The 24,836-nt window shown below is 35.3% G+C and overlaps 1 protein-coding gene across 9 annotated transcripts in view; it reads left to right on the forward strand.

Annotated features, from left to right (window-relative positions):
• The window catches only part of DCAF6 (DDB1 and CUL4 associated factor 6), a 91,921-nt gene that overhangs the window by 62,668 nt on the left and 4,417 nt on the right, over positions 1–24,836 (forward strand). For 6 of the 9 annotated variants that reach the window (XM_052795220.1, XM_052795225.1, XM_052795226.1 and 3 more), the window contains 8 exons: positions 441–546; positions 4,292–4,407; positions 5,203–5,286; positions 5,462–5,783; positions 10,729–10,770; positions 16,822–16,960; positions 22,908–23,064; positions 24,619–24,707. In XM_052795220.1, coding sequence (XP_052651180.1) covers positions 441–546; positions 4,292–4,407; positions 5,203–5,286; positions 5,462–5,783; positions 10,729–10,770; positions 16,822–16,960; positions 22,908–23,064; positions 24,619–24,707 — 1,055 coding nt within the window. The remainder of the gene's footprint in view (positions 1–440; positions 547–4,291; positions 4,408–5,202; positions 5,287–5,461; positions 5,784–10,728; positions 10,771–16,821; positions 16,961–22,907; positions 23,065–24,618; positions 24,708–24,836) is intronic. The other 3 variants (XM_052795222.1, XM_052795224.1, XM_052795229.1) reach the window with 1 other exon arrangement.

Consider the following 24,836-nt stretch of genomic DNA (forward strand, 5'->3'; position numbering starts at 1 on the left):
TGATTGTGTCTAGATCTCATCATCTTTTTTCATGTGTATTTACTGAGGCAAAAAAGAGTGAACACCACTTCCAAAAACATTTTATATTCTAATTATTAATATACTTGATAGAAAAGGGAGCTGCTTATAAAGGATAATACTGTGTGTACACATACCTATCTGCAATTTTATTTACCTGCATGTTGAAGGACAGCATCTTCTTTGTTTGCTCTTAAAAATACAAATAATTTTAAGCCATTTTTAAAGCATTGAAAATTTGGTGTGTTTACTCTGAAACTTTTTAACTTTTTGCTTGTGTTGTAAGAGATCTTAAATAGACATTGTACATGTTACTACCACATTTGGCCTTTGTTAGGATAATTAAGTGAATCTTCAGAATTATAACAGCTTTTTGTATATTACTGATGCCCATCCAAACTTTATCAACCCCATATTTACAGAGAGTGATAAGCCACGAACAGGAACAGGTGAACCAGTTTTAAGTTTGCACTACAGTACAGAAGGAACGACTACAAGCACGATAAAACTGGACTTCACTGATGAGTGGTAAGAAGTTAATTTTGGTTTTGACTGGTTATTGATCAGCCCACATCACTAACACTCAATCTAGCATAGATACAGATAAATTATTTTTCCGTATGGTATATGTATATTTTTAGGTGTATATAGACAATTTGAAAGGTCTGTAGTCTTTAATGCATTCAGAATGTAAAAGACAGTTCATACTTTAGCATGACATTTATGCAAAAGGTCTTTTTTGTGATATTTACTGTGAATCTTTTCAATGCTAACATAATTTGAAACATGCTATCTTCATCAAACCCTAGCATAATAGTGTTCGCTATCTTACTAAAGCAGGGTAGTACAGTGATGGAAAGGTGGTCCAGGGGCTAGTGCTTCAGTTTTAATTCTCTGCTGTGCCAGACTTCTCATATGGTATTCTGCAAATTAGTCTTTCTGTGGCACAGTTTCCAAGTTGTATAACAGTGTTTCTGTGTCTGAGAGGTGTTGATGAATGCATATGGTTAAGATACCAACTTTGTGGACTGCTTAGGTATTACAGTGATGGCATCCTTTTCAGATAATAAACGCATACTGTCTAACTGGCCTGACTTACTTGGTTTTGTATCCAAGTCTATCACTAGAGCACCTCAGGATCTCCCAAAACAACCACAATCCTTGTTTTATCACCTCTTCTATTCCTTTGCTTATGTTTTCAAAATTACTGTATAAGACAGGAAGTAGAAATGCTTGATGGCATTTGTTACTAGGGGAAAAAAACCCCAAAGACCACATTTAGCTATTCTTAAGTGCTGTGGCTTTAGACCTAAAACATACACCTTGCCCATAGCAGTTTGGAAACTTTAAGCAGTGATCTGTGTGTTTTCACAAGAATGAAGGTTTTGCCCATGTGAATCTGAAATACTGTGACAGTTATGTTCAACCCATCTATCAGACTGTATTTCTATTTAGAATCCAAATCCAGCAAGCTTTGAAAGAATTAGTTTTGCTGTAATGCTTTTAACTAATTCTGCATTTAGTTTTGTAGTCATCTTTGTTTAATGTTTTAGGAAGGGCAAATTTCACAAGAGGAACAGAGCATTAGCAAATGTTTTGTCCATTTATTCTAGTGGGGTTTTTTAGTGCAATAATAAAATAATACTACCACTGTATCACAGAAACCAAATTTTATTAAACAACATTAACACTTTGTTTCTGTGTTTATTTTAAAACAAAATTTGAAAAAAAATGCATTTTGCACTTCAAACAGTTAATTATATAAGTGATTCTAAAGATGGAAAAGTTGAATGAACAACTACCTCAAAAACAATATTAAGAAAAAGTAGAGTGTACAGGGAATGGCAATGAGGGCAGGAAAATGACTTGTTACAAAAACGTGTAATTGGGGAAGTAAAGACTAAGTGAAAACTACTAAAACTTAACTTCATGTATATATTGTGCCTAATAGCAAGTATTTTAACAGATTTCTTGGGCTAAGGGTTAGCACCATGTGAATGACAAACATCAAATATAATACCAAAGGAGAATGAAGGACTAAACATCATGATCTTTTAAGACTAATGGTAGCAATATTCAAGGCTTTAGGACAGTTCTGATAGAAAGGCATATTAAAAAAAGCAGTACATGGGAAATAAGCCAAAATTATGGGCACTAGAATGTGCATGATTCAATACCTTTTATTTGACAGAATAATGGGTTCTAGAAACATACATGGTGTAATAGAAAGAAATTGTTTGGATTTCCAGAAAGTATTTGATACTTTGCCACATGTTGAACTTCTGTTCAAGGTGGGACAGATAGATCAATAAAGAAACTGAATGTAGTGGTAAGCTAACTTAACGGAGCTTTTGTAGTGGGTAGTGTAGTGTGGTAGTGAGAGGAAGAAGCATTTCCTAGCAGGACAAATTTGCAAGGCATTGTCAGTTCAGAGGCTAACTAAAAACATTGTGCTGAAGAATGGAATAATAGAAGTAAAATGCAATTCCCTCTAATGAAATGATGCAGTTGAGGACAAATAACAAAAACCTAATCTGAAAGTTGGGAGTGTTGTGAAAATGAAATGGATGAAGACATGGACCTACCAGTCACTTCATTCTCAATATAATGCAGCTACTAGAAAGGCAAGTATGAGCCTAAATGTCACCAGCTGGGAGACTTCAGCCAGGGATGAGAATTACTGGTGCTGCTGCTCAACTCCGCTTTGCTTTGTGACTTAGAATGCTGGGTGCAATCTTCATCATGCTTTCAGGAAAAATGATTCAAATTGGCAGAGGTTTAAAGAAGGGTTATGTGGAGAACTGGGGAAACAGAAAACCTGCTATGGAAGCAGACAGCAGGGCTTAATGTAACAAAAGCACAAGGTGTTATTTTGCTCTCTCAAAAACATCCTCTTCATGTAACTGCTGGTGTGAAAAATAACGATGAAGTAAAAATTAAAGCAGAGTAATACATGGATGTAAATTAGTATTGAGCGTTGAGCTAGAAAGTAAATTCCTAAGGGTCAAAAAAAAAAATCTTAGTGCTTAGACTGTGATTAAGTTCATAAAAGTGATAATATCATACGAGGCATGAAATCGCAAAACCCCTTGACTTGGTGTCTAGCAGTACCCTTCTTGCCTGTCCATTCAGAAACAATACTGAAAATTCTTCATTTAGAAGAAATACTGTAAGGGCTAACAAAAATTTTCTACATATTCCAAATCCAGTACAGCAGTGAGACAGACTATTGCTCATCAAGATGAGTGAAAGCTCTCATATTTAATGTAAAAAAGAAAAGTACCGAAGTCTAGACTAGATTCTCAGGACTCTAGACTAAGCGTGATTTGTGCTGCTTCTAGCAATGTAGCGTATAAAATAGTTTAGTAGTAACATACACAGGTAAGAAGATACTTGTAACAATACAGTCTAAATTCTTGAGAATCATGCTTATAATTCCCATAACTTGTCTTTTGTTTCCACTTTTGTCCAGTGATTTGCCTAAGTTTGAGGCCTCAACACAGATGTGGGACAGGAGAGGATGGGAGAGCTCAGGAACAAGGCTTTGCATTTCCTAAAATAAGGTCTTTTCTAGAGAGTCTAAAAACATTGGTTTTGATGATATTCAGAACAGCAGTATTACATATTTCCTGAGGAATAATTTTCCTTATTGTAAACAGAAATTGGTGTTCCACAATAATTATCTAAACTTGAATGGGGAGTAAATCTCAAGTACCAGCTTATAGTGACTCTTGAGAAATAACAGAACTTTGAGGACTGAAAGCCGACGTCAGAAGTCCATGCCTCAAGTGATACAGGAAAGATAGTTAATGGTGAAGAACCTGGAGAATTTTATCTGAATCACTTTTTTAATTGGATGGGATAAGATTATGTATTACTGCTCAGCTGACAGCTTGTAATACCTTTAAGATCTCTGATCATTTATACATGTAAAAAAATGTATAAATAGTGAAAGAGAGCAAATCCTTTTGAATTCTCACAGTATTTTGAAAAGCAATGAAGAAATCCTTTAAAGGTTAAAAAAAAAAAAGATAGGAAGGAGACAACAGGGTTCTGTGATGCAGGGGAATAGTGTGGGATGAGTGGCGACTGACATAATAAAAGAGAATTTTGAAATTGCTGTGAAGGTTGTTAGTTGTAGCTGCTGCCAGGAGCTATTGAATTGTGAGATTGCAGTGAGGAAGATGATGATGGTCAGGCTGTGCTATTGCAATGATCTATTTACATTATTTCTAAATTTTTTTTTTTTTTTTTTTACATGTTATGTTGCCAGGAGCAGCACAAATTCAAGCTCTAGAGGGAGCGGAAGTCATTGCAAAACTGAAGGCCAAGAAGACTCTGTAAAAACAAAAGCCTCAGAAGAGTCAGGGCCTGAAGATGAAGAAACAAGTAAGATAGTGTTATTTCTGTAATGTTAAGGTAAAAATTCTGCTCTTATATGTTCATGACTACCATTGAAAACAATGGGAGTCTCATACACATGCATATGAAGGCAGAATACAGCCATAATAGAACATGAATTTTTTTAGGAAAGAAAAAGATACCAACCTAAGATAGTTGCAAATAAATATAAACAAATTTAACTTATCCTGTCTTTAGTTCTAAAACCCTTATTCATTTTTCTTAAGGACATGTTCTGCCCCAATTTGTATCAAAAAATAGAACAACTGTACTTTGCAGTCGTAAATGAGCGCTAGGTATTTTGTTATGTTTCTTTCAAGCTTTCACTGTATTTTGTTGCATGTGGTTGTCTTGCTCAATTCATTGCCAAAAGGGCAGTCAAGTCAAATGACTGATTCCAGAGCAATGTATTTTTTTTAAAATCCTTTTAATAGAGGGATAACTTATTTCTCCCTTCAGAAATAATAACTTTCAGTAAGTGATCATCTGTTTCAAGAGTACTAATGCTATTTTTGCAGCTAAAGTTCTCATAGCATAGGATATTAAGGAACAAGAAAGAAATACTTTTTTCTTTGTTAGTGTATTGACCTGGGCAACTAGAGAGGTTTATGTATACTGACTTTCATGTGATTAGTATCTGAGATTTCAGTAAAGTGACATGTGGACTTTGGAGGGAATTGCTTTGGTTTCATCTAGGAGTGCTAGTATCATTTAGATTTGCTTACATTATAGATGTGCATCTAAATGAAATCATGTGATTTAATATTAAATTGTTTAATTTAGGAGTTCCTGATGAATCTTACAAGGAAGATGCAAGTGCTGAAGAACTGAAAACTACAGATGAAACAGTGGAGACGACAGAAGCAAGTATGTATCTGTACTCTTTCAAATATAGTTATATGAAGAAGTAGAGAATGAAAAACTAAACTTCCAATATAAACTTACTACGCATAATTTAACTTCTGTGACCATTTAGAATGCCTTCTAAAATAGGCTATAATCATTAATGCTGTGACTTATTTTCCCCAATATTTTCTGTTAGCTGTATCAGATAAACCCAGTCCTGATCATTCTGGAATCCAACCAGAAGAAAATGGTCGCAATGTTGACGCTGTGTCTGGAAATGTAGAGGAAGAAGCCTCCTGTGAAAAAAGTGCTAATCAAGAAATTTCAAGTCAAAGTGCTGAATTCACTGCCAACTCTCTTGCTGCAAACAATGAACCTCAGCCACACCCAGAATCCTCAGGGCTTGCAACTCCAGATGAGTCCTCTACCAGGACCTCAGCTCTCCAAGAAACTGATGATAGTGATGATGATCCTGTTCTGATCCCAGGGGCAAGGTATCGAGGAGGACCAGGACACAGGTTAGGGGAATACTTATCTCTGCTATTGCTTTGCAAAATGCTTTTTTTTTTTTTTTTTTAATGGAAGATCTAGAAACCCATGCCTCGTATCCTTAATTAAAATAAATAGTTCTCTGACAACTAGCCAAGAGCTTGATAGTTGAGTCTAATTTGCCTATATGTAATATTAGTATAGCTATATTTTCCCTCCTAGCCAGGCAAGCTCCTACAAATCTAATACCTGCTTGTACTTATTTCTTGCCTGTTGAATACCCCAGTGCTAAATATTTGCAGTTCATTTTTTATTATTCTACCTGTAGTCGTAAGTATAGAAAGTTCATAAATTTGTGTACAGGGACCTACATTTTCTTTCAACTGTACTTTAGGTGTTCTTACTTTGGCAAAGCAAGAGCTTTTAACTGTTGTTCAGCAATGCTGTGTTTGTCTGTAGTACATTAAGACAGATGTGTTCAATTTTTCATTCTTACTTCTTTTTCTCTGAAGGAGAAACTCTAATCCTTTCTCTTTTGTTGATTATTGAATATCAGTATGTATGGCAGTAAAAAAAAAAGGTAGATTACTAGTTGTTGTCATTAATGAAAGACATGTTTAGTAAGCTTTGTGTATTTTTTTTCTTGTAAAATATGAACAGCTGTACATACTTGTTTGATCATTCAGTAAACTTAGCCCCCACTTTCGTATTGCTGGTTTAATACCTTTGCTCACTAATTTCAATTCTTGGACTTTTTAAAAGCTGTAATAATTATTTAAGCAACATTTCTATTGTTAGACATAAGAAAATAGCTTTTTTTACTTGTTTTAGATATTATGTGACCTAGTGTTGGGTGCCTTAGCTTTACTCCTATCCAGTTCAAAGGCAACATTATCTTGCTATTAATTTCTTATGCTAGCAATGCAAATTTTTTACAGGAAGCATTACAATATGTATTCATTTGGAAATCAGAAAGAATTTAATAGTTGTGTATAGAAAAGGTTTTGAATAATTTGCAGTTAAAAAGTTATGCCACCACGTTGTCAGTAGTGACAAAAAGAACAGTGGTTACTTATTACATAGCACGTGTAATTCTGCTCACCAAATGACAGTTTTTATGAAAAAAACAATATATACAGATTCTGTCTTAATCCATTAACTCTCCATGCAATACTAAGTAATTGTAGATAAATATCTAATGGCATAAATGATTTCTACTGCACAGCCAATGTTCGTTACTATCTAGTGATTGAAGAGCAAGCTATGAAAAGCCCTGCAATTTTAACCCCAGTTCTGGTTTTGAGCAGGATTCTTAGCTTTTCTTCATGCACCTTATGTTGTCTCTACAATGAAGTAGTTCTTGTAGTAATGTAATAAGAATGATACTTCCAGGTATCGTATAGCTGTTACAATTTCCCACTAGTGGGGACATCTTAAATGAAGTTACACTTCATCTGGCATGCTTTTTTTTCCTCCTTCGTGTGCAGCGAGATTTCTTCCTGCAGCAGTTTAAATTTATCATATAGGAAAGATCATTCAACTAAATTAATGATATAATTAAAATCTTTATGCAGCCCCCTGCTCCCTTATTCTTCCTCCAAATAAAATCTGACAAAAGTTGCTGTGTAGTCAGTACTGGTTTAGGATTGCCTCCAGGCTTTCATTACTCAGGTTTAATGCCTGACCAGTTCATTTTGTTCTGCTTTTGTGTGTGCACAAGCAGTGAAGTTTTCTAGTTTAACTTCTGAACAGTCAGATGTATGTTTACATTACGTTCCCTCCTATTCTTCTGGTTTCAGGAGTTTCTAAATGCCCTCTGAGGTACTGAAGAAAAATAAGACATCCTATGCATGCTCAAAGGAATTTGGATTTCCAGAGAGAAAGCAGGCACTGGTGGTCTTAAAGGCTAGCTATAAGCTTTCTTAGTATTTCTCTCTCATATGAAATAGAGTGAAAGGAACTGGAAGTCCTCGCTACTACTACTACAACAGTTGTTATAGCATATAATCCCTCTCATAAACAGATTAAATTCATATAAAATGCTCCTGGCCCCTTAACTAGTGGGAAGCTTCCTCAAAACATTGCTCCTATAATGGGTATAAATTGACTAAAATTAGTCATTTTGTTTTGTGCTAACATACTGTTTTGATTTAAATAATTTTTTCATGTCCAGTGCTTATCATTTGAATGATGTTCATCCTGTCCATTTTCAACTTTTGTCTCGCTAGACTAAGAATGCCAAGTTTTTCTCACTCTTAGCAATAAAAACTTGTGGTTTTCCTGCCATCATGCTGGTTCCTGTCTGTGCTCCTCCATATTCCACTTATTTCTTGAATGTGGTAGACCAGAATTACGCACACTGCACTGTTTGGATTTTGCTAGGACTTAATAGTATGAATATTATTCTTGGTCTAGAGAAGATTCTCTGAGACACAGATGGGCTGTAGTTATATCCTTCTCCTCTCTTGCTTGTGGCTGTCTCCTAGTGGTGGCTTGTGGTCAGACACAAGATCAGTTAGTATACTGAAGTCTTTCCTACTTTGTTATTTCTAATTAATGTGTTCTTATCTTTCACCAGAAGGAAGCTCAGAAGTGTATGACTGTCAATTTTATACTACTGAATTTCTACCCACCTCTTTTTCTCAAGGTCCTACAGTCCCCTCTATATTCGTAAAGTTACCCAACCTCATGTCCTCAATGCACTGCATGAATACATTCCTACATTTTGCTCAAAGACTATTAGCAATATATTAAATACAATTGCCTACAAGACTGGTGCTTAGCTCCACCAGTATGCTTCCTATAGGCTTACATTTTCTCTTTTTTCACTTAGTAAATTGTGTTACCCAACAATTCCTGTACTAAATCTCATTTTCTCAAGTTTATCTAATAATTTAGTATCCAGTGTGTCATCTTATAATCAATGGCATTAATATAGAAATAATAAAGTAGATTTTTCTCTCTCTAGAATATCTAGGGGGAATTTGCTTTGGGGCTTTTTTGTTTGTGGTTTTTTTGGTTGTGTGGGTTTTGGGGTTTTTTTGTTTTGTTTTGTTTTCTTTCTGGAGAAGGTTATATGGCTAGCCTGCAATAATCTACCTTTTGTGAACCTATGTTATGCAGAGGCAAAAAAATGTTTAATTCTAAGTTTTCTCTAGGACAAAAAATAAAAAGGAGGCTGTAGCCTTCTGAAACAGAATGCTAAAAGCTGTTTGACTAATAAGCCTTTTCCAGTATATAGCATTACTAGTTCGATCCACAACCAATTTTAGGTTTCTTTAGACTGTGTTTTTTATATACCTTAATAACTAGTTATTGTTTATATTGAGGAGAAACTCCATAGTTGGGGAAATGAAGATAAAGTAAACTGTCTCAGAGTCATTTTCCCACTGTAAAGTACAACTTTCTCCACCGAGGAAGGAAGGGTAGACTTCTGATTCCGTACTCTGAAATCATGATCTTAAACTTCCTCTTAAGGAAAAGAAGTGGCAGAAATACCCTTTTGATAGCTCTGTTGACAGTACCTCTAGTTAAATAAATGGAGACCTTCCTGCTGCATCAACTCTTTTAGTAAGATGGATGTAGATTTCAGATTTATGAACAGAATGTTGTCCATTTTGCAAATCTAATGTTTACAGAGCTTCCATTGTTTGAATTTTGTTTGGGTACAAATCCAACTTTTAATGTTTTCAAACCGAGGATTGGGTCTTTTTCCCTCTCTTACATAATCTAAGAATAGGTACAAGGGACATGATCTCTTTATGGATGCTTATAAATCTCAAGGAACAATGAGGATAGATAGTTTCTCACCAATTAACCTGAAATTAAACTGTCAGGAAGGACTATGCAACAGATATGGAAATACAAAGGTTGTACCTGCTTTAATATTTTGAAAAGGACTTGGAATAGTAGCAGCAAAATGTGTAGAAATACCATGATCCTTTGGCTGATAAATTGGCTGTCAGCTGAATGTTGACTAGGAACCACCTAGGAATAGTTTTGTCACAGAAGGACATTTCTTTGAAAGAAATAATTGAGAATGTGACATCTGACTTTTTTCTGTAGCATTTCTGTAGCCACTGAGCATGACTATAGAAATGGTGAAGATCAGTGACTAAAAGAAGCTATATAGTTATTTAATTTTTTTATTGTCATTGGGCTAGTCAATACATGCTCTTTTTAACAAAATGTGTAAGAAACCACACAGAATATTTCTAAATTTAAAAAAAATGAAACCTGTTTTGTACAGCAGAGCAGTTTAGCTAGATACTCAACAGAGAAAATAACCTTCTGGGCATTTTGGGGAATCCACAGGAAAAGATCCCTTCTCTTACAAATATGAGGAGATATGCAGGTTTTTAAGTCTCGAAGTATGCACATAGCATATCTTCTTTAAAACTTACTAAGTCCAGCAAATTTAGTTGGAACAGAAATAGATAATATGGCTTGCCTTAGCACCATATTTTGTAATCTGGGGGGGGGGGGGGGGAATCTATGCAAAATGTATGTTCTTCATGCACAGAGAGTGCAGTTTTTAATGGATTGATCTTAATTTTCACAAATTAGTCAAAACAGCTCTGAGGGCTGCTTTCCTACTTAAATGACTGAATTAATTTTGTTTGGACTTTGACAGAAGCTGATCTATGAGCAGAGGCTAAGCCTGGAAAATGTTAAACTAGTAGGTTAAAATGTCAAACAAATATGAATGTAAAATGGAAATTATTATGCAGCTGCTTCTACTTCTGCTATAGTCTATGAAGAATTACTGCATTTTATAAGATCAACTTTGTGTACTGTTATGTAAACTGAATACTATTTTTGTTGAAATCAAAGTAGTCTCATATACTAACACATTGAGGAGAAGGTGTCTTCTCAGTTGAAATATGTAGAGCACATTTTGTAATAGATGCTAACCTTTTAAAAACATGATACCCAGCATTTTTAAATGACTTCAGTTGTTGTTCCCTTTACTAGATATAATATCAGAGGAACAGCGATAGGTGATAGAATAATGAGGTAATTAATTATTTTCTTCCTCCCCTCCTCCTTTTTATTGCCATTTAATGGATTTATCAGGTTCTTGTTTTTCATATCTAACTGGCATTTTAAGAGCATATTGCTTGAGTTATATTTAGCTGCATGTATTGCATGGAAATGGAAGTGAAATGGCAGTGTATATATTTAACAACCTATTAACCTTTTTATTGTGTGCCATAGAAATTAATGGAATTTACAAGTGTGTAGTTTGTGAAAAGCAAATACCTTTTTTTATTCAGCTGCTGAGGAACGTGTTACATTTGCATGTGCCACTGCTGACATGCTTTGTCTGTAGTAGAGAACACCCAGTTCTGGACAAAAATATAAGAATACATGTATCAAAGACCATTTATATTTTTTGCCTGAACAAAGTTATGGACCTCAGCATAATTATTAAAGCTATATTTGATAATAGCAAGATATGTGCTAAATTTTATACAATATTTCTTTTAATGAAGTTAAATGAAAAAGTCACTTGATCTCATATTCCTCATTGAAATACTTGAGCGAATTAATTGTAAGAACATCTAAGGCAATTTGGGCAATTGTGTTTGGCCACACGCCATAAGAGGGAGAAACTATCTACTGTGATTTAATGCCAAAGGCTATATGTAGGGGAAATGGCACAAAATAATTCTAATGATGAAAATTAACATCTTGGCTTTGTGTGGCTAGAAAAGACTCAGGATATGGTTTCATAAAACTCCGGACTTAGCCTGAGTCCTATATTTTAAATGCGTACAGGAAAATAGCGCAGACATGTATTTCTGTGTCTTGTATTCCAATCTTAGCTGCAGTTGGAATACATGGATTTAACTCAGCAACTTCTTAAATGTTCAGGAATCTGTGTACTTTTTGTACTTTAAATTTCACAATAGATATTCTTTCTATATTAAACGTGCTTACCATGGAGTTCTTTAGCTCTTCAGCACAGCCCATGGGAATATTGTTTGCTATTGCTATAAATTTAATATAAAAATGAATGATGCACTCAGCATAGAATTTTTTTATCAGTATATTTTTCTGATTTTCATTGTCATTCTGCAGCATATCAGGTGAAAATTTAAAAATCTTTTGTAGCTGAGAATAGTTGAAACACGGACTGTGTTGGAAGGCCGGGAAATGACTTAGGAGTGTGTTACAGTAAACATTTCTTTTTATATGATCAGCAGTGAAGTAACTTGGGCTTGAGGGTAGAGTCAGCGTGCTGTTAACATGATGTTTTTGCCCTTGGTTTTGAACTATCTTAATGCTTGAAATTTGACAGCAGTAGTAAATCTCTTCCATAGGTTCAGAGGCTTCTAAGGGAATATGGTTATTTGGTAATTAAAATCAGAAATATAATCAAATCTTGATATTTAGAAAAAGGATCTGTTTTAATATGGTGGTTGTGGGTTAACTCTGGCAGGCATCTCAGCCCCACAGAGCTGCTCACTCATTCTCCCCAAGGGGCATGGGGGAGAAGATCAGAAGGGTAAAATAGTGAGAGAACTTGTGGCTTGAGGTAAAGACCAGTACAATGGCTTACTAATTAGTCACCTCCCTGAGCTGGATTTGACTTTGGTGATGATAGCCAGCTTGTTAAGACACGCAGTTGGAATTCTTGGGCAGGAGCATGGTAGCTGGCAGGTGGATTCCTTGACATGGTCAACGAAGAAATGACCATAAGGCATCAGAGAAAGAGGTTCTAAATGGTTATAAGCCTTAGGTTCCCTGCAGTTGTTTTGGGTAGGGAAAATAGTTCAGATAAGAGATGGCAACAAGAGAGAAGAAAAATAATATCTTAACTTGAAAGAACAGAAGAGAAGGAACCAGGGTTTCTGGTACTTGGCCAAAGAGGCAATGTTTGTCTGTGTGTAAGTAAATTTGGAAACTTATGGAAGTGACAAAAATACTTAATACTGGAGGAATCAATACTGAGCTCAATACTGAGTACAGAGCTGAGACAAGAGGGATGGAAAAAAGGAAGCAAATACATGTGAGCTTTACAGCCAACTGCTGCAGCCTAGTTCAGGACACGATTGGTCTGCAGTAATGGTGTTTGAAAGAAGCAGGGTTATCTAGGGTACCAGATTAATTTTATGGCAGCTACTACATCTGGACCTCTAGTGGAACAAAGTTTGTAGCAGAATTCCTGTAGATTGTTTACAGATTCAGTTGATGGATAATTGTTCAGTTTTCCCTCTTTTGAAAAGCATATAATTAATTTTGACTGTCTCTCTTCTAACTCTAGTATATGACCATAGCTGTTTTAAAACATGCAGGGCTGGTTAGCCAGAAATTGTTGGGTAACATAGATTGGGAACTGAGGTCTGCAGCTCTGAAAAAAATTTTTTTTAAATAGCAATATGTGACATATTGTGCTTTAAGAAACAAACTAGTTACTTAATTGTGCAACTTGCATACATTCAGCTTAAAAAAAATTTCATTATTACACTTCAAAATTTTTAAACATACAGAAAATGCCCTATGTGACTTTTTTTAAGGCTTATTTTACATGTTTACATCTTTTCCATTTCTCTCTATGTATAATACATAGCTGTGGATCAGTCTGCATCACAGGGTTTTCGTGGTTTTGTTTTTTTTTCCTTTTGAACCTATGTTTAATTGAAAGAATATAATGGCTTCACTTCTAAATCCCTATTCCACTCATCTAGGGCTTAATTTAAATGGGCTTTTGATAATTAATGTTTACAACAATTGATTTTGAAGACTTCAAACCTGGCTGATCATAAGGGGAAAAGTTGTGCACTGGTTCATGTCTATATTCTTACTTTCGGAAGTAATATTTAAAAATTATCTTTCCACAAGGCACACTTCATTGAAGTAGTGAAAGTACCATACATCATCTTGGGCTCAATCTTACTAAGACTACACACACCAACTTTATTGTAAAATATTGCACTAAGGTACCACAAAATTTGGCAAAACACACTTAAGGCATTATACCTGCAGACCAGACAGTAGTACTGAATTATTCTGAGGTCAGAGCACAACCTACAGTATAAGGGCATAACTAAAACAGTTTCATTGGCTTTACAAGACCTAATGTTTTCTGTACCATAAAATTAATAACATTAATCTATATCCAACATTTTACAGATATCTTCATTATTTGATGCCTAAATGTGAATACATAATACAACTGTATCAATTGATGGAGTTGCTTGAGGAGTGCCAACACAATGTGTATAAATTTCATTATCTGACATGTGCTTGGAAGAGTGCACAGTTTGGAAGGGAAGCAGCAGCTCACAGTCAGGCTTAGCTTAGCCTGAACTCCAGAACAGTACAAACTGCACAGTGGGCTTCTGTATCTGATGATGCTCCAAGTGATTAGGCTACTTTTTTTCTTTGTGTGACTTTAAAAATATATTGAAAATCTGTAGTTACGGAAAAGTAGTACCTCTGAGAGAATCCTTTTCCCTGTAATGTTCTTTGTTCTGAAATATCATTAGATTGGACTCATATTTATCTTTTCTGGAGAAGACTTGACTCTGCCAGATTCCTGCTTTTAGCAATATGTTACTAGAGTGCCTGATAATAGTATCACAGTTACGTGCTTGGCTGAATTCTCCCTGTTGAAGGTAATCATCGACTTTACAAGACAACTAAATATCAATCCATTCATGCCTTTTAAAATAAGACCCCAAACCAGGATTTTAAACTAAGAAATTAATTTAGTTGAAAGACAGTGTTTTCACCAAAAGCTGCTTCCATGCTTCTGCTTTTGTTTAAAAATGCATGTTTCTGACTGCTGCATAATCTTGAGGTTTTTTTGTAATGCCTGCATTCAAGCCTAGGGCAATTTAGAGGAGGAGATAAATTTTTCTAGAGATGCTAAGGTGAAAAATTATGCAAGAAACTACTTTGGGTTACCAGTTAGTTACTTTAATATCATCTTCTAATCCCAAGACTAGTTAATGCTATCTAGCAAGTAACCTTTCTGAACGAGCTAGACAAGTCTACTACTTTGTCAATCCTAATGATGTTTAACTTCTCAGCTTTTTCACTGCGCATCTTTTATTAATTAATTAATGTGGATAAATACATCAAAAATACAAATAGCAATCATAGTAAGTGATAGCTGTGAGGCTAGCAGGCATGCTTCTGAAACCAAAAGGGTCTTCCTGTGCTGATGAGTTGTGTGTGCTGTTTCCAAAGCTGTGTGATCACTGGTAGGGTTGGTAGCAGAGTAGTTATTACATGATTCTTGCTTTTACATTCTCGCACAAAAACCCTGTTTTATGTAGCCTATCATATACATGCCACCCTTCTTTTTCCTTCATATAGAAGTAAACTGGTGAGAAGAATTAATTCTGTGATCTTTAAAGCACAGTAGATAAAGAACATAGGCTTCTTTTTTTTCATGCATTGTATGAAGACTTTGTGAAGAACCCTCTTCTTAAATCTATTGAAGATTAAAGTTGAGACTCCAGTGTATTATAAGGACTAACTAAAAATACAGTATATTTATTTAGTGTAGTATAATAATGAGGAACTAGAAAATTGCCTAGATACAAGATTTTGGGGGGATAGAAAACTCTCACAAAGGAAGTAGTAGTAGTCTATTTTTTCTGGGGTTGTTTTCTAGACAAACTTCTAAGAAATGTATTGTAATAGTCCACTGTTAAGTGGATCTATTGGCTAGTGCTTACAAATCTCTTCTAGTTTCTATAAAAAATAAGTATTAAAATATCTTTTAAAAATACCTTTAAAAGCTTAGCTGTATTAGATCATCTGTCTTACTATGATAGTTTGTGGTTTGTTTTGGTTTGGGTTTTGTTTTGTTTTAAATCTGTATTAATGACTTATTACTTGCATTCATTTTCATTCTTAGCCTAGCTGTAGGATAACACTTTACCTTAATTTTTTTGGTCCAGCTTTCTCCTATGACAAATACAAAACAAAAATCTAAGCAGACCACTGGCTGAGAGAATTAGTTATGAGACCTGGTGGGTTTTTTTTCTGGAAAAGAGGACTTGTCACAGGAGTCTCCAGGATCAGTGACTAAAACACCATACCACATTACTTGTAGACAAATTCAGGTTACTAGCTTTCTGGTAGCAGTGTACAGAGGTTGCAAATATATTCAGTTCTGGCTCAGTTTACTTTTCAGGATCACATAAATTCCTGTAATAATTTGACTGCTTGCATTCTGCTAAAATCTGTACCTACTCCTTCTTGAGAGTGACATTCCCCTTGGACTGTGTTCAGGACCTCAAAGCTAATATCAACCCTGCCATGGAATAAAAGAAGAAAAAGAGTTAGGTGCAGGTGCTGCGATGTGACAGTTTGGAATTATGGGGATCTGCAAACCTAGAACTAAACAGGAAGAATTTGGCACCAGGGTCTTTTCACAGATTAATCAAAAGTAGATTCGTGGAATTAAACATTCACAAAACAAAATATATAATTTAGCTACTTTTTCTGTTATTCTAGGAAATCTTCTGCTGTATCCCTCACTGCTAACATATGGGATAGTTGCTACAATAATTGATCTTAAATCATCTCTTGCCTTAGTAGGAACTTTTTTAAAGCTGTCTAAATCTTGAGTCTTGTCATACAGAAATAGTGAAGAGAAATACATTTAATGAAATTCTGGGGGAAAACCAAAGCACACTGGAAGGTGCAATAGATCCTTAATAACTTAAATTTTAAAAAACTTCTGGTTTGGCATAGATTTTTCACTTCAGAATTTTGCTACCTCATTATGGGTGGAGGATATCTCTAGCACTGAAGAATGAAATAGCATATGAATTTTGCCAACAGCTGAAGTTTGCTCTTCAGAGAGGAATAAGATGTTGCATCACTTGACATTCCACTGTCTTGCATGCTATTCTTGTTATAAGCCAGGTTGGAAAAATTAAAGTCTGTAACTTTACATTTGGGATAATGTTGATGTCTGTTCTCAATTTATGGAGAGTGTGTTTGAGTGTCTAATTATTATTTTATAGTCCTTTTTTGATAGCCCATTTCAGTGTTTAGAGATGGACTCTCAGTAGTGTTCTCTTTGTCTGCAATTTATAGACGATCTGCTGTTGCCCGCATTCAGGAGCTCTTCAGAAGGAGGAAAGAAAGAAAAGAAATGGAAGAACTGGAAACGTTGAATATTAGACGTCCTTTAATAAAGATGGTTTATAAAGGTCATCGGAACTCCCGAACAATGGTACAAACTCTTTGTTTTGGGAACGGTAGAGATTTTATGGACTGAGTGTAGCTGCCACATTGATATGCTTGCCAAAATGGATATTGTAATGTATTGTAAGCACTTTTTCTTGTATATTTGGTTGGAAGCCATGTAACTTGCTCTAAATGAAAATTAAAATTAGTGTCACACTTGTGTCACCATGCTAGGCATTTAAGTTTTCTTGAGTTTAAGACTCTTTCTCCCCTTAAATTCCTTTGAAATCTTGGGTATTTTTCTTAACTTCTTTTTCATTTTGTCAGCTTTAGCATAAAATGTTCCTACCTTCAAAATTATGATTTAATACTCACTTTCCCTTCCAAGCTCTTTAAAGATTAAATAATAATTTTTAACATCTTGGAAGGGAAAGTGCGGATTAAATCATAATTTTGAAGAGCCTTGACATCACTGAATTAAAAAAGAGGAAATAATGCTTAATAGTTATTAAATCGTAATCTAACTACTAGATACTCTGTCTTTTTCATACAGAATACTGTATTTTAAGAAAAATGCAGTTACTGTGTTTGTAAAGCAGTGGTGCATGAGAAACAAATGCTGTGTTCCTTGCTATTTCTTTTTTCACTTTTTACACTATTTTGAAGATGTGAAGTTCTGAGTATTAGGTGGTATTTTGTAGAAGTAGCATGGGTGTTATTTTGCAGATGATCTGAGGAATAGTCCCTCTACCTCCAAAAGCAATTTTCTAGAGTTTGTGTGAAGGGCTTTGATTACACAAGGGAAAATGCTTCAGTAAATGCATGTTTCAGTCTACATAAGCAACAAGGTTTAGAATAAGCTTTGATTAATGACAAGGAGTTTTGCACTGTATTTCAGAAATTAATTTTAATTGCTCAAAACCCCATTAGTTTAAAAGTTATAGCATCAAGCACTTTGTAGTTAAGAGACATTAAAACTAAGCTTGCCTGAGTGGTCTTAATTCAGTCTCCATTTGCATGTGTGTTATTATACAGACTATTTCATGGATTTTGTTGTTTGGTTTCTTTGGGATATATGTTTCTGTTTTCGCTTTTGTTTCACATGAGCACCTATGACAAAGAATGCACACAATGAAAGACAATATAATTTTCCCTGTTGGTTTCTATGGTAGCAAACTTTAATTTATTTTTTTTGATCGATACCCTCTTTCCCGCAAGGCAAGGGCTGATGGTATTTCCCTTTTGAGTTTGTGAAAGAGACAGCTTAGAGAGTTCTTGTTTCCTACACACCTGAGCAGCCCAGGGATAAAGTTGTCTTGTCAATTACACGAACATGAACTATTTTAATACATACACATATATATATATATATATATATATATATAAAAAAAGGAGAGTGAATTAAGGTTATGCAGGCAACTTGAATAATTCTGGTACTTCCTTACTTTTGAGAACTTAATTTGGCAATCGTACAATTTTTTTAATAAGCATATTTTAAATGTAATTCTTATATTGTTAGAAAGCAAAAGATAAGTAGCTTTATATTGATGTTTGGTTGCACCATTGGCAGGGTTGGAATGTTTTTATGTCTATCACGTAGATCCCTGCCATGTAACCACTGGAATGATGTCATTAGAGTCCTAGGTATTACTGGTTCTTCATGAAACAGACCTGACAGTATGGCAGCAAGGGGTGTGATGGTAGTGGAATGACGGGGGGTGGGATTTCCTGTTTCTCTTTAGGTCTTGGAGGAAAAAAATGCTCTTGTGAGCCCAAACTCCCTTTCTTTTTCTTCAAAATTTGTCTTTTGCCGTGTGCCTTCAATTCTTTGTCTCTCCTGTCTCTTCCTCACTGTTTTTCCATCCAGTCTTAGTCTTATTTCTTTTCTTAGATATGCTATTCTTCCTCTATTCCATTCACCCTTAATCACAAGTCCCCCTTTTCTTCAGTAGAACATCTGTGTGTGACTAGTAAATGGGATAAGTTGTGTATGGCTACAGTAGAAGCAACTGTGTATATGAGTTTGAAAACAAAATTTTTAAATGGGAATTTCAATTCTGTTAATTTATGTGGTGCTAAAATTAGGTTTTATGAATATTAGAAATGTAAAATCAGCAGTTAAGTAAGAGAATACAAAGGAAGCAGGAAGAAGGCAGAATTGAGAATTAAATATAAAGTTATTTATTATTGGAGGTAATTTAGATGTACTTCTAACAAGATAATGAAAAATATATATTAAGAGGAGCTACAAGACAAAAGCTGCCAAAAGGTGAATATTTTGGAAACGCATCTTTCAGTACAGAATCCAGGAATGCAGTTTTTCTGGCTTATTTTTAGACATCAGGATGACTTCATTGCACTGACTGCAATCATTGGTACATATTCTATAGACAAAGATCTAGCAACCCTGAAATTTAAAACTGGACATACTCATGCTGGAAATAAAGTACATATTATTAACAGCAGTAAGGGTTTGGCTTACTAATATTCTTTATCATGGTGATTTTTAAATCAAGGTAGCTGGGACAAAGCACAAAGCAAGACAATGTCTCTGTCCTTTTCACCAGTGCATTTTCTGAGAAAACTATGCAAAAAGAAAGATAAGGATGCAGGCACTGTCCTCTTTAGCGCTTTAGTATGATGTGTTACTTGGAAAATAATTCCATAATAGGATTCTGTGTAAATGGTCTCAAACTCAAAATTCTGTCCTTTATGCTGGAGATATTCTCAAATGCCAAAAATCAGGAAAATATTTTATGCTAAACTCCAAACATTGGACATCATCTGTGTGAACTCTGAAAGCTGCTGCACAGGAAACTTCTGTGTACATAGGTATCTCTTTTGCCCAGTGTATGTCAATTTAGAGTTCATAAGAGGTACTGGTAACTGTTCACAGTATAATCTTGTGTGTAGGATTTAATTTTTAACTTTCAGACTTTTTTCTCCAGCACAAACATCAGACTATTGTGGAGCTTTCAGTTCACATCTTGTGATTGAGTTTTGACTGTTCTTGATGGAACATCCCTCCTCCCTCTGCCAACCCACCTAACCTCTCACCCTGTAGATGACATAGGACAACAATGGAGAAAGATACTGCTGCCTAGCCTGTTCCTATTTTCAGTAGTTTAACAATGGTTATTTTGATGTCCTACTCTAAAATCAAAAGTGACTCCTGAAGAAGGTTTTAATCATCCGTGAAGGAAGTGACCCATTCTTGTTTGCTCAGACTAATTGCTTGGCTTTGTTTGGGTTATATCTTTTTAGGAATGGAGGGCAAGAGAAGCCTTGGCATGGAACTATTATTCTACATTTAACAAACCTAATAGTTACTTCTTGAAAAAAAATATTCTAGGGTGGCTTTTTTTGGCTCGGAAATTGAATAAGCCACATTCTTTCAGGCTGTAATCATAAGGGTATCTTGAATGTAACAGGTGTAGAATAATATCAACATTATATTTCAAGGAAATGGATATCTGATACTATTGCCACTTTTTCCTGGCCTGCAACTTCTCTGTCATTTACACGATCATTTACCTTGTAATGGTACTCTGTTTCATAGGACAGACTGCTTCAGCTGCCTTCAGTTCCAAAACTCATGAGGTTGCAGATCTATGAAACACTCAAGGAGTCTGGGTTTTCCCACTGAATTAGTAAATACACAGTTAATAAATAATCCAGCATTTACTACACAAGTAATTATTTATAAATAAATAATATTTAAGAAATAAAAATAGTATAGTCTAGTATAAATAATAAATATATGAATCCATACAAAAATATAACTAATATGTATAAATGATTATCAGATAATACAATATTCTTATAATCCTATGACAATATCACGTGTTGGGGAGAGGGATGGGAACGAAGAGGAGAAAAAAGTTCAAATTTATTGGCTCATTTGTCTCCCAAAGACTTTCCAAGTCAAGTACGTGTCAAGTTAGCTATCTTGTCATTGACTGTATCTGCTATTTTCTCTAATTCTCAGAATCAGGGACAAGACAGTCTAGCCGTTTTGAGGGGAGAGATGGCCACTTCATTAAAAAAGTGTTCACAGCATTGTTAGCATTGTTAGCAAATGCATATCCAGAATAACGATGCAGTTGAGATCACGATTATTTATGGGGCTTAAGACAGGAGATTTAAATACCTGCTGAGTTATAGCACTTCACACCAGGAGAGGGAAATAGATGATATAATAAACCATTATATAGTATACTGGCCTAGAGCATCAATATACTGTTCCCTAAAACCCCCCTTTTCCTTTTACCCCGAGGATGATGTTGTTCCTCTCTTCATCGGATGGAGAGAAGGCTGTGCACTGATGGCAGGGGACGAAAGGCAGAATGCGACAGGAAGCCTTGCCCATCCGCACTGAGATGGTCCCCCTGCTCCAAAGGAAGCCTTCCGTCAGCCTCCCGCAGTGCTGTCGGAGCTTCCTGGAGAAGCTGCCAGAAGGGGAAAGCCCAAGTGCACGCTGTCTGTGTCACTTCACTGACTGTGAGGCACTGCAACAAACCATACAGTTGCAGTGAGAAGTGGCTGGTTTTCTGGAAGCCTTCTCAAGGACTTTGCATCTTTCTGCAGTACCCTTCAGTCAATGGCATGTCCAGCCCAGTTGTGTTCACTCATAAACAGATGTGCACACTTTAACTCACATTGCTGTGTTTGTGAATTTCCTCCCATCTTTTATGGTTTATGGAAAATTCTTCAGTAATTTGTGCATCTTTCAAGTAAAAATTATTACCATGTTATTCTCAGAGTATAGAATTTCCTCCTTCAAGTGTACAGTTCTTAAATCAGAGAAGTCTTCCTTGAATGTTTTAATTATAATCCAGGGTCAAACTGCTGTGTTATCGATAATGTTACAAGGGAGTTAGCTGTTGGCCAAAACCAAATATCATCCAATTATAATTTCTGATGAGTAAGTGATTTAAAAATTAATATAACTTGTGTGATGCTAGTCTAGTCAATGCAAAGTAAAATGCCATAAACTGGCCCAAGATGCTAGAATGACCTTCAGTGTGAACAGTAGGCCCTCAGACAACTCACTACCTTTGCAAGATAGGTTTTACCTTGCTCTCTAAATTTATACACAGCAACATGTGTGTTTAAAAAAAAATTTAAAAAAATAATCAATAGTCCATGCGTTACACATACTCTTTGCTGATAGCATGGGCACACTACCGATACGTGACAAATGTTAGCCATATCACTTCAAACATTTTGCCCAGGTGCTTGGATACCTCAACAAAGTACTGATAGGAACAACTAAATAGAATGCATCATTGCTGTGTCAAGAAAACTGTGATATTATTGGTTCCAGTTGCAGGGAGAGATGCTTCTACTTTTATCTACTATTACTGTAATAGCTGAAGCTGAAGGGTCACTTCTGCCTGGATGCCTTCCTTGTTCAGTGGCTTATAACTTTAATTTTGGCCTTGGACTGAGAAGTCTTAGTTCTTATCTGATTGATTATAGAGGGGGAGAAAAAATTCTGAAGTTTGATTTCATGACTCCTTTTTATCTGTCAGACCCAGTTAATTCCCACCTCCCAGTTTTCATAAGCTTCTGTCTCATCTCCCCTTCCTGTGTAAATGGAAAATCCCCACCAGGGATTAGCCTGTCACTCACTTTAATTTACCAGACTCTTCCCAAAAACTGTTTCACATACCCCTGTCTCCAGTATCATTCTCATCACTTTGGAAAGTGACAAATCTGCTGTCATTTATTTCCAAACTGCTCAGTCTGCCCCAATGCCTCTCCTTTTTTTCTGTTAGCAGCCACTTTGCTCTGGAGATCTTTAACCTCCTGAATTTCTTTTTTTGATCATTTTTCTTTAAATGTTTTCTTTAAATTTTCTTAAGTATTGTTTCTGCATTTGCAGAGCTCTTACTTCAGAGGCAGTGTTACTGCAGAAACAGGAGTATACTCTTTGATGTGCTTTCCAAGCTAGTCTTATAAAGTAAGTGTTATTTTTGTTTTTACTGCAGATAAAGGAAGCCAATTTTTGGGGATCTAACTTTGTCATGAGTGGTTCAGACTGTGGCCATATTTTTATATGGGACCGACATACTGCTGAACATCTCATGCTTCTGGAAGCTGATAATCATGTGGTGAACTGTCTTCAGCCTCATCCATTTGACCCAAGTAAGATGATAATTTTTCACAGTCTGCATGTTCAGGTTATCTGTAGTAAAGCATTTTAAAGCTCAGTCTTAAATTCTTTGCTCAATAGAGCATTGTAATGATTAATGAACTGTTGTTCACTTTTTCCCATATAAATTAGATAATACTGCATTTAATTTTGTCTTTTACTAATGACCCTCCTTAGTCAATAAGATCTTGGAATGAAAACATTACTGACATAGTATTTATAGGAAGTTAAGATGTAGTAAGAAGAATCTCCATCTCTTGCTCCCCTCAATACATTAAATGTTTTCCGTGACACTAATGAGGGAAATATGGGTTCACTGAAATGCCAGCCATGCTTTGGGAGTTGATATTGGAATCTGGTCTCTATTTGGCTCTGTTAAAAAAATTGAGTGAAGTGGGTGTCTCAGTCTCACTGGCTTTGTGAGATTAGATGAATAAAATTCATAGAAATTCTATTAATTTGTATTTAGGGGAAAATATTTACAGAAAAGATGGACCAAAGTAGCAGAAGGAATCGTATGTCGTCTGACATGTAGATGGAAAATCTGAACCATTCCACAGCTTCTGACATAGTCAAAGAAAGTATTTGTGTTATTTCTTTTTTCATAGCTTACATGGCTGTAGAGTAACAGTCTGCTGTAAATAAATAAGCAAATAAAGTTGTTATAATAATACCAGAAGAGGCTGGGTTTTTTTCGGACAGTTTGTGGAAACGTGGAATACTGCCCCACACTGGATAAGCCTTCAGCTTTTAAATGCTTAATTGAAACTGTGTTCCTGTAAATGTTGAAGTGTGTGGCTAGGTTGGACACTTCTTTTGGAAGCACCTTTCAAAACACTCTGTACCTTTACTGATTTCTTGATGGAGTGCAACTGCCTCCCTGTCACACACTGAAAATGTAATGAAGAGGTCATCCTCCTCATAGGACAGTTAATCTTGTACCGTTTTCCAGCTACTGAGATCTTTCTATGCAATTTTTATTCCTATACATGTTTTATGTGATGATCTAGAGGATGTTCTGCAACTTCTTGTTTTCCATATTTTAACAAGTGTTTATAATAGCATCTGTTGCTGCTTTATAATTGAATAACAAATAAATTTACATGAAACACACTGAAATTATCAAATGTAAAAATACGTTTGAAATTATCTTGCTTCTGCTTTGTATCTGGGTCTACAAATCCTAAGGCTTTGTTATTAGTGCGTATACTTACCAGACCATCAGCAGAAATATATTAGTAGTGTCTGGGTTGGTTTTTACTTTCTGCTCCTGTCTTATGTATATTCTGATGCCTTTTTTTATTTAAAAAAGGAGGGGTTTGATGTTTGCATATATTTTCTTCATATATATCTATTAGAAAATATACAATCTATAGCTCAGATCTCGTATGGAGACAGTAATTACATAGCTGTATGTCCAGCATGAGAACTGACATTTACAAGTAAATGCTTCAAGGGAAGCATTTTTCTTCAACTCCAGTTAAGTGGAGAAAATACTGGTAAAGACGTAACACATTTAATTTAGAATTACTATTACTTACTTCTAGTTCTGGCCTCTTCGGGTATTGATTATGATATAAAAATATGGTCGCCATTGGAAGAATCCAAGATTTTTAACAGAAAACTTGCAGATGAGGTAAGAACCTTTCTTCCATTTTCACAGTAATGTTGCATCTTCCAATTCTGTAAAAGCCTTTAGTGCAAATTACTGATACTGAATTAACAGTTATTTAACGTTCAATAAATGAGCTACAAATAAAAAGCT

Source organism: Harpia harpyja, chromosome 8 (genome assembly GCF_026419915.1).
Source record: "Harpia harpyja isolate bHarHar1 chromosome 8, bHarHar1 primary haplotype, whole genome shotgun sequence".
Taxonomy (NCBI): Eukaryota; Metazoa; Chordata; class Aves; order Accipitriformes; family Accipitridae; genus Harpia; species Harpia harpyja.